The sequence below is a fragment of the Camelus dromedarius genome, chromosome 10 (assembly GCF_036321535.1).
Source record: "Camelus dromedarius isolate mCamDro1 chromosome 10, mCamDro1.pat, whole genome shotgun sequence".
In the NCBI taxonomy this organism is placed as follows: Eukaryota; Metazoa; Chordata; class Mammalia; order Artiodactyla; family Camelidae; genus Camelus; species Camelus dromedarius.
Genome location: NC_087445.1, coordinates 2,014,651 through 2,025,094, shown reverse-complemented (window position 1 = coordinate 2,025,094; position 10,444 = coordinate 2,014,651). Strand labels below are relative to the sequence as shown.

General features: G+C 37.3%; 1 protein-coding gene across 6 annotated transcripts in view; it reads right to left on the bottom strand.

The window, feature by feature from the left end:
- Window positions 1–10,444, bottom strand: part of CDC14B (cell division cycle 14B) — a 96,688-nt gene that overhangs the window by 29,800 nt on the left and 56,444 nt on the right. For all 6 annotated transcript variants that reach the window (XM_031447215.2, XM_064490099.1, XM_064490095.1 and 3 more), the window contains exons 6-9: window positions 5,897–5,963; window positions 3,676–3,738; window positions 534–621; window positions 6–236 (exon numbers count right to left, since the gene is read on the bottom strand). In XM_031447215.2, coding sequence (XP_031303075.2) covers window positions 6–236; window positions 534–621; window positions 3,676–3,738; window positions 5,897–5,963 — 449 coding nt within the window. The remainder of the gene's footprint in view (window positions 1–5; window positions 237–533; window positions 622–3,675; window positions 3,739–5,896; window positions 5,964–10,444) is intronic.

Here is a 10,444-nt window from a genome sequence, read left to right as displayed (position 1 = left end):
CATACCTTTACAGTGTACTGCAACGGCACCCTCGGCGTTTTCACAAATACCCAGAAACTCTTTGACAATGGCATCAGTAGGGGTGCTGCCATCCGCAAAAAAAAGATCATAGTGATCGAAACCGGCATTCGTAAAGCGTTTGGCATCATACATCCTTTTATTCAGACGAATGATGGTAGTAACGTTGTGACTCTTAAAATACGAAATATAGGCCTCAGGAGAATGTTGGTGGTAACCTACATAAAGAAATTCACCAGATGTTGTAAAATGCAGAAAGAAAACAGTGGACAACAATTTCACCTGTAACTGGGTGGGGACAGTATCTGGACTGGGGATTGAATACCAATTTGACTATAACTGTGAAAAAAAAATTTTTTTAAAGTTAAAATCCAGGAAGAATGATGTGCTAAAATGACCAAGCATACTTAATTAAGACACTCCTGCTTAGTTTAACTCTTTGGCCTCTTTCAAAAGAAAATACAGGATGGATATTTTTAATAACAAAATTCTACTGGCCCCATATTTTCGCATACCACTTTCAAGTCTGGTTCTTGAATGAGGTCCACAGAAGGCAAGAAATCGGCCTGGTATTATCCAATTTAAATCTCCGTTTTCTGCTTTCTGCAAAGGGAAGACCAGCACAATTCATTTTTAGATTTAATCTCCTCTCCATGCCCCTTCTCACTACTGAGTATCTGAAGGACTTCAAATCCATTTGCTTCAGCACAAAAGCTGTTTAGGAATGCCCAGGAGACAGGAAACGAAACTGAGCCTGCTATGAGTAATTTCTAGGGAACAGTTGGCCCTCAGTATCTGCAGGTTCCCCATCCGTGGATTCAGAAGGCTGACTATGACACTTGATCCGCAGTGGGTACTCGAATCAATCCCCCACGGGTATCAAGAGACAGCCTTTGGAAAACACAGCTGACCACTGCTGTCCAAACCACACCTAAGTACTTTGGTTATCTTAACCAAGTAAGTTCTTATATAGTTGCTGGTAAGTAATAAGAAAGCAAACTTTTCTGTTCTGAGAGATCTGGAAACATCCCTGATTTCCCGAATGACTTAACTGGCTCTCGATATATGTGCAATCTTGACTTCTTGAAAAAAGGAGGAAAAAATGTACCTATTTAGGTTCCTGGTTTCTCGATATTTACTTTTTATTTGTAGAGAAACACCTTTCCACCATTTTGCTAGCTATTTAATAAGAAGGTCAATGAAAAAATTTCCCCAAGCTTATCAGGAAATTCAAAACGACAAGTATACTGAGATCACAGTATGTTGTCAAGAAAAAATATGAATGTAAGATGAAATAGAAAGCACTTTACTTCCTATTGTTAAGACCCTTGGATTGAATTATTACCACAATTATTGTAACGATAAACAGAGTTGAAATTTAATAACAATAGAAATGGATATACAAAGACTTAAGCAGGAAGTGGGAAACACTTGATGAGGGGGAAGGAGAGAACATAAAAACAAGATCAATTAGCATTACAACTGGAGTGTGTATATGTGCACCAAGGAACAGGTTAGAAGTAAACCAAGAATTGCCTGAAGATCTACCAGCCAGGCAAGTAACCCCTAATCCACTTACTTAACTACCAGCCAAGGGAACTGATGGTCCTTCCATGTTAAAAGATGTAAGCAGGAATGAGGACAGGTGATGCCAGGTGTTCTGATTTTGAAGTAAAATCAGAAAGTTGGAATTTTTTAAAAAGAAAACGTGTGTGATTAGATTTCACTGAATCACAGGCATCATAGATTGTAAGATGCGTCCTGAATTCAGAGAAATTAAAACAGGAAAGATGGGCACCACGGAGTCAATGAAAATCTAGTCCAAAATTTCTAAATACACTATAGAGACTAACGCTACCATGGTCCGTAGCTACCTAAACGGTTCCCTGGGTCTCAGTGCAGTTTTGCTGAAAGTCAATGACATTTGTGGGTGACCCTGCTGCTCCCCAGCAATGTTGTAATTTCTGCATTAGTGACAAGGAAGCCAATTAGCACTTATATTACTCACTGGTTAAAAATACACACACACACACACACTCAAGTGTGTAGAGTGTGTGCTTAGCATGGATGAGGTTTGGGTTCAAGTCCCAGTACCTCCATTAAAAAACTAATTAAATAAATAAACTTAATTACCTCCCCCACCAAAAGAAATTTTTTAAATAATAATAATAATGATAAAAACAAAAACAAAAACAAAAACACACACACACAAAGGCATCCCTGTGCTACACTGAAGGAACACCAACTGGTGTTTTTAGTAGTTTTGCTTATCTAAAAAGAGAAAGTGTATTTTATTAGAAATGTTCGATTTTATAAGGAGAAGCACAAAAGTGCTGTTATACTCAGTAGTTAAGATGGTAAATACACACTGTACTTTAGAAATGTATTGCTGTTACAGAGAAGTCAAGGTAGGGTTGGTCTAATGGATCATTCACTATGCTTTTACACCTTTGGTACATCAGGGTTATGACTGATGGTGACTAGTAACCCAATTCATCAAAAAGTAGTTCAGATATACCTAGGAGTTCAAAATAATAGTGACTTCAATAACTTGATTGTGAAAGAGTAGTTATCTGAGGGTTCAAGATACTACTGCATAAAATGCCCTTCATCTGTGGAATCACTCCATTATTAATGAGAGTGTCTGCTCAAGGTAACTATAGCAGGATTAAAAAAAAAACAAAAAACCAAGGTTCCACAAGTATTCTTGCCCAGAAAAGACTTTCAGTATAGCATCTTACTCATTATCTACTTGGAGGGTGGAATGGTAGAATCAAATTACTCATTCTTTAAAAAAAAAAAAAAAAACCATTAAATATGTACAGGACGTCTGTGGTTTTGCCTGCCTGGACTCTCTCCCCGCTGCATCTCCCTTTTTTTGCTGTCTGTAAGGTCTGATGGGGCTGACCCCAGATCCCCGCTCCTGGGATAGCCAGGGTATTCTATGCCCACTGACTTCCCACTCTCGCCAGAAACACAGCCTGGTTCAGGGACAGAGACACGATCTAAGCCAAGCCAATGAGAGAACTGGTGGGTCCTCTGCCGGAACCAGGGATGCTCTTTTCCAATGAGTTTGGGTGAATCAAAGCTGCCGGTACCCATCATTATTCCTACTGGGAAGGGCTGGCCTCGGAACAAAATTAGCTTCAGCCGAGTTTCTGGTGAGTGTCTGCGTACCTGAATCTGGTCATGCATGAAGTTTCACTTGCTCCTGGACTTCTTATTCCTGTAAATCAATAAATATCTCCCCATTTTATTTAAGCCATTTGTGTTTACCTTCTGTCATTTGCAACCAGAAGTATCCTGACTTCATACAAACAACAGGTTATGATAAAAACAGGTATTTTCCAGAGGTAATCAGATGTGTAATGCTAAGGGTTTCACAAACATTATCTCAATCGCTATATAAAAGTCAACAGTATTAAAAATTTAAACAAAAAATTAAAGAAAAATATCTAGGAGCACACTAATTCACCATAAGGATGTATCAAATGCAAAAATCAGTAAGAACCAGGACTGCAAGAAATGAGAGTAAGAGAATAAAGACTTGAGCTTTTTTTCCTAAACACATGTTCAATTTTTTTCAAAAACAAGACTATTACCTCTGAAAGTAAAACATGTATAAAGCAGTTAAAAATAATATCCTTGAAAACTTACTTCATAGTATTCATATTCATCAAGGTTAAATGAGTTGAAATTAAGGAAGTCAAACTGCATTGCCTAAAATCCAAAGGAAAGCTTTTTAAGAACAAAGATGCAAAAAAGGAAACAATTTCCAATCCAATTTCTTAATAAGAACGATCAGGAGGCACACCCAGAAAACATTACTATATTTAGATTATGTCCCACTGAACAGTTTTCAAGAGTCTTTTAAATGTTTCCATTAGCAAGAAAATTAGTTATAATAATATTTGCTTTAATTTTATTTTTTATTTCCATTCATCAATCATCCTATCCATGCAAGATCTAAATAATCAAGCCTTCAAAGTAATCCTACTAGTTTATTAGATCAACACCACTCAGGCTTCAAATATAATGCACAATATAATAATTGCTAAATAAATAACAGAGGAAAGAAACCACGGGTTAGCTTATCCCCCAAAATCCCACACACTTCATAAACATCTGTACTTTCAAATTCTTCTGAACAGTCTTGAGTAAAAGATTAATGTTTCCTATACTAAAGACAGCCCAGAGACCACCACTAAAATTCAAAATTTCAAGGGAAAAAACCTTCTTTCAATAAGAAAAAAAAATATGTAAGATTTTCCTCTTCTATTCTGTAGTGTCACTCTGCAGTGCAGTCGGCAGAGCATGCAAAGCAAAATAAAGAGGATCTATTTTCTGAGACAAGGATGAGCTGGCGGCCTCTGACAAGCGTTCTTCCTGCTTACTGAGCCAGACAATATGTAAGCAAGAACTCTTGATCAACAACGTATTCTTGGTTCAAAAGGGGTGATTCTGTTAACCCAGTTTTCAAAACTTAAAACGACTGAAATATGAATGAGAAATAAGAGGGCTACAATAACAAACAAGAAGACTCTTCTTTTATAAACTATAGTTATTTAAGTTCTAATTCCAAGATGGAATCCGTGATGACTTTTACTCCTTTGAATTCAAAATACCCAATATATGTCATACTTGGACTAGAGATGGTCCTAAGAGAATGATACAATAAAATGCTGTTTGCAGAGAATTTCTATTCTCTTTTGAATTTCATAAGAAGATCCTATTAGAATTAGCACTAAAATTAAGACATAATTACATTTTTAGATGTTTCAAATATGCAATATTCAAAATCAGTTACAAATGAAAAAATGTCTACATTGAAAATCAGAAGCTGTAGTCTCTTAAATGAAACTTAACATAGAACGAAAAAAAGCAAAGTCACTGGATTCAAACCCCTAAATTAAGGTTCATCCTTTTTGCCTGATACAGGAAAAAAAAAAAGGTTTATTAATTAATCTCTGAATCTGTACACTAAATAGCTCTCTGAGTTTAATCCTTACCATTTCTGTCAGAATTCTGAGAAAGCAACCATGTTTCAATACACAAGAAAGTAAACCTGGGTCCCTTTTGCCTCTGAAAATGACAAGTCACATAAAACTTGAGATGTTGTCGAAGGCTTATTTGATCCAAGGGCTCCTGACTGACAACAGTCATTTCTGGCGCTGTCCTGACATGCAAGCAATATACATAAGGGAGTAAGTGTTATAACCAGGGTCTGGTGCATCACGCGACCCCAGGGCACCCTGTTCATTTAGAATGTGATAGGAAAGGTGTCCCCTGGAGTCAAAGACAGCAAGCAACCCTGGTTGTAAAAAACACAGGAGTTATTTTTAAAGAGCTCTGACAAAGCAGTAGTGACCTACTTAGGTTTATATAAAACCTAGTAACAAATTACTGGGCTATTCAAATTCTGCTGTTGAACTAGAAATTGAATGCTTGAAGATACAAAAACAAAGTGTTTGACACTTACTGTGTTATAGAAATGTCTGTTGTAAACAGGATTTGCGGGAATCAGACCCATAAAAGGTGAATCAGAAAGAACTAGGAAACCAGTCATCTATTTGTTTCTTGTTTTCCATAGAAATCACAACACATTCAAAACCAACTCTGAATTTAGAACTCAATTACATAACTGTTTCTTATTGTTTCCTGTTGTTCAGGTGGCTTTTCCCTCAACTCATGCAGAGAAGCACTCAGATTCAGAATAATCTGTTTTCTGGTTTGGTGTCATTCTGAAGTTGGTGGGGAAATGGGGTTCCTCTGACATCATACACATCTTGGAAGATCTTTGGGGACGAAGGCTTCACTTTTCTCGGGCTGTACCTGAGTTCTCCAGCACAGCACTCGTCACATCCTACAAGTCACTTACCTTCTTTACTGCATAAAAACAGTCAAGAAGTGTAATGTAGAAATTGCAGCTCCCATAGGCAGCATCTCTGAAATCCCAAAAGGATCGAAATACACAGCTCAGTTAATTTAATTTTCTGCTGTACATTTATCTCAAGACAAAGCTGATTAGAATTTAAAAATCAAACACGCACAGGACAAGTCTCAAAAAAAAAAAAAAAGAAGAATTTTTGCCTTTTGGTTTTAAAATAAAAGATAAGTCACTGCTATAAATTTTACTGCAGTTTCTACCTACGCCAGTAGACACTGTTTTATAATTGTTGACCATTAATGACAACAGGACCACATCCTAAATTTCAAATGATCTCTCTAGATTCCTTTTGGCTTTGATAGTTGAGCTTCAGAAATTCCTTCTTGAGTTCAACTTCTCAACAGTATGTACTCTTCCCTCCAAAAAGGGTAAGGTATTTGATTTTTTTTTTTAATTCAAACTGGAAAACACCACATAAACTGTATCAGGAAAGACTGCCTTTTGATCCTGTGTATACATACGTGGTGTGGGGAGGTGTAAGTTTCTGTGCACGTTTATCTCCATCCACGCAGGAGAAAAATACTGGGAAATCAAGGTAATATTTGAAACACTAGGTGCAAGCTAAAAAGCATTTTGTTCCTCTCCAATTTAACTGGATAACTTCTTCCTGGTTCCTTTTTTTTTTTTTTTTTCCAGTTTCTTTTTTTTTTTTTAATTTTTGGCAGAGCAGTGGGGAGAAGATAATTAGGTTTATTTTCGGAGGAGGTACCAGAGATTGAACCCAGGACCTCGTGCATGCTAAGCATTCTTTTTTGGTTCTTAAAGGACAGCAGTACCAAAGAAACCACAGGAACTAAGGCATCAGCTACCTTTAGTAGAATCACTTTCCTCTTGGGGAACTGCTTAAACTAGGTTACAGACAACCCCGCCAATACTGCATCAACACCTATCAGTAATCTTACTACGAATGTCTCAATGTAGTTAACGTCTCAAGATTTTGTCCAGAAGAATAAGCTATTTCTCCATCCCCACCTGCTTCTCCTTTTTGGCTCTCTTGAGTCATTGCAAAGTGAAAATGCTTAGAATTAGGCAAGATAAAATTAATTATGGTCATTCCAGGCAAGCTGAACAATGTGCCTGTCTGAATGGTACTTACTTGGTCCCAGTGAGGAACCAGGTTGCAACTGGAGCCATGATTAATTACCTGCCTTGGTTGGGTTTTCACACTGTAATTTACCTGAAAAACTACACTGTACATTTAAATTTTTTAAATACAGTACAAACCTTAAGAACGTAGACTACTATAGCAACATTAAACTAACAGAGAAGAAAGGGCATCCTTTTCAGCTCGAAGAGTTTTAGATGTTACTGTCTGAATTGGTTAGAATTACTGCAGTGTGTTAGATGTCAGCCTTCACGAGGACTGGACACAGGGCCTTACGACATGCCATTTTTGTCCTGTAAGCTTCTGAATTTAAAAGCTGCTCTTCCGAAAGCTAGAAAAGGTCTCAGTGGAACCTAGAAAATGATTTTACCAAGAGCTTCTTGGCAATATTCAGGAAGGAGAAAAACAAGATGATCTGCCACGTTAAGTTCTGAAGTGTGCCCACTGGGCAAGCAGCACCCACGTCAACCCCATCTGTCAACCCCATCCGCCAGAAAGGCTGATTCTCAAGCCCCATGCCCGGACCTAGGAGACAGCCGTTCTAGGGGTGGCGCCAGGTCCCGCAGGTGACTGTGATGTTTGCTCAGGCTTAAGAACCACTGACCTATAGAATCAACACACACACACTTGTTCTGTACAAATAATTTTTTTCATGGAATAAGGAATGTTTTTAAGATGGAGAGGCTAAAATAGGGAAATAAACTAGTTTAGTCTAAACCGAAATCAAAATTATCAGTGGAAAGACGCTGAACTCTCAAACTGCATTCCAACGTTTCTCACCAGGTCTCCTGTTACCTATGATCACCGTCTTCTTGATATACTGATAATTCTCTTCCAATCAAGTTGAAGACAGGTTGATTCAGTTTTTGTGACAACCCGATGCATTTATTCAATGTATATTTTTTGAGGACCTACCTGTTTGGGGGGGGGGGGTCAAGCCCTTCTCCATTCAGTGATAACTTGACAAGCTTTGATCTGGGCTTGGATAAAGGTTTTGCCTCAATAATCACACTATCTAACTAGACAAGAATCTTTCTTTATTCACTTATGTTTATTTCATTAACACCTCCAACTTTAAACACACCCACACCTCCTACCCAAACAGACTTCTTCCGAACGGCAGAGCTGCAGCAGCTACAAATGTGGATGTAAGTCTTTGCTGTGGGCGGAACTTTATCACTAAGATCATTTAACAAACTTGAAAAAGCAGGTGAGAATCAATAAAGGAGCACTGCTTAGAAACTGCACAACGATGCCAAACACTAAGAAAATAAGTTTTCATAGCAACCTGTATTCATAATAGCCCCAAACTGCAAATCACCCAAGAATCCATCAAAAGGGTAATGGACAAATAAATCGTGGTATATTCATAGAATGCTACACAAAAGCAATAAAAACAGGACAAATGACTAATACGTGCCATCACATGGATAAGCCTCACAGACATTATGTACTTAAAAAGCTAGGTCCCAGCTCTGCAAAAATATACGCTGTATGATTCTACTTACGTAAAGTTCAAAGGTAAGAAAAACCATTGGAAAGGGGCGGGGATCAAAGGAAATCCTCATGGGGGCTGACAATGATCTGTATCTTGAACTGGATGGTAGTTACATACAAACATGTAAATGTCTGCCGTGCTGTATACATAGGAGTCGTGGGGTTTCTGTGTGTAAGTTATATGTGAATTTGAAAAAGAAAAAATAGGTACGTGCAGCAAATGTTAGCTAAGGACCAGGCACTACACCAAGTGTTTCCTGTGCGGGAAGCTACTTAATCCTCACATCTCATTAGGGTGAATTACTGTCGTTCCCGTTTATAGACTAAGAGACCAAGGCTCACGTTTGTAGAGAACCTCAGATATTAGTGGAAGACCTGAGAGTCAAACTCCCATCTGATGTGAACAGCCAAGCTATTAGCAACCATGCAATTCTCTCTCTTTCAAGAAAATAGAGAATAGAGACGGAAAAAAATCAACTAAGAGGCAAAAGAGGATCACAGGCAACTCTAAAGAACAGAAATACATGTTTTTCAGTGATCCCAAGGTATTAAGAAAATGTGGAACTATATTTTATACTGTTTTTTCATTTACACAGGCAGAGAAATATCCAGTCTAACTCATTAAGAAATCATACATACGTATACACACATTTTAAAACTCAGGGTTGAAGAATTACATGTCAGTTAAATTAAATTGAATCACATACTCCTATGGTGCATAAAGAAGCTATTAACTATAAATGAATGCTATTCTTGCCCAATCCTTTGTTAACAACACTCTGTTAGCAGTTACATTGATTCCGTGCAGCTGAAGTGGCAAGGATAAAAGACTGTAGTGGAATTTCTGTCAAAACATTTTCAGGCTTTATTAATTCTGATCGGCCTACTTTTAATTAGTAAGAACTGTTCCAAATACTATTTCATAGAACAGTAAAATGTAATGAAGCGTTGGATTTTTAAATCTGCCAAAGGCTAATACTTTTGTAAATAATAACATTGCACTATTACATACCCACAATAATGCAATAATCTTATTTTTGTAAATAAAAATGAATTAGAAAAATGGAATAAAAAAAAAACGCCTAAAACACAAGCCTACATTCTTATAGCATTTGCTTCCACAGACACAAAAATACTCTATTAATTGCCAACACTTCTCTAAGATCTTACTCTCAGTTCCTATACTTATCATAGGCTGGTAACAAAAAGCTCACAGGCTGGCACTAGTTCACAAGCCAAATTTTATGCTTTAGATAAATCAAATACCTGGCATCAATGACTGAAGAGATTCAAATATCACAAACCTGAACTGTTTCTAGCTCAGTTCTGTTTTTTTAAAGAATTACTAATTTTTGTTCTTGGGACCAGAAGTAACTAACTTCATTTTCACAGTGCTCGGTAATTTAAACACAGGTATGGCAGTAAACAACATGCATTCTATTTCTGACCCCTGTGTTTAAATTAACACAAAACCTCTCTTGCACCAACAATGTTCTGTGGATCCTTTCTTAGATTATGTGAAATGTGGAAGCTTATTCCTGTTTCAGGACCTAGTGTTATAAACGTTAAGAATGGCACTATTATAAAGGATTACTGTTATAAAGAAGAGTTCTGTAGAACAAAATTATCACTGTATATCAATGTGGCTCAGGGACCACAAGTATCATCATTCCTTCTCAAGGAAGTATATGGCTGCTGTTGTAAGTTGAGAAGAAAAATGGAGTATTCTCCAGATTAGAAAATAACTTTGATCTCTTCCTACCCACCTGGAAGAATAATTAAGATCATCCACTTGCCAGGAAGAAAGGCAGTGATGCTGGGTTCAAAGCAATTCTTCTAACTGGCTAGATCACTAAAATACAGTCTTTCGTTCAGTA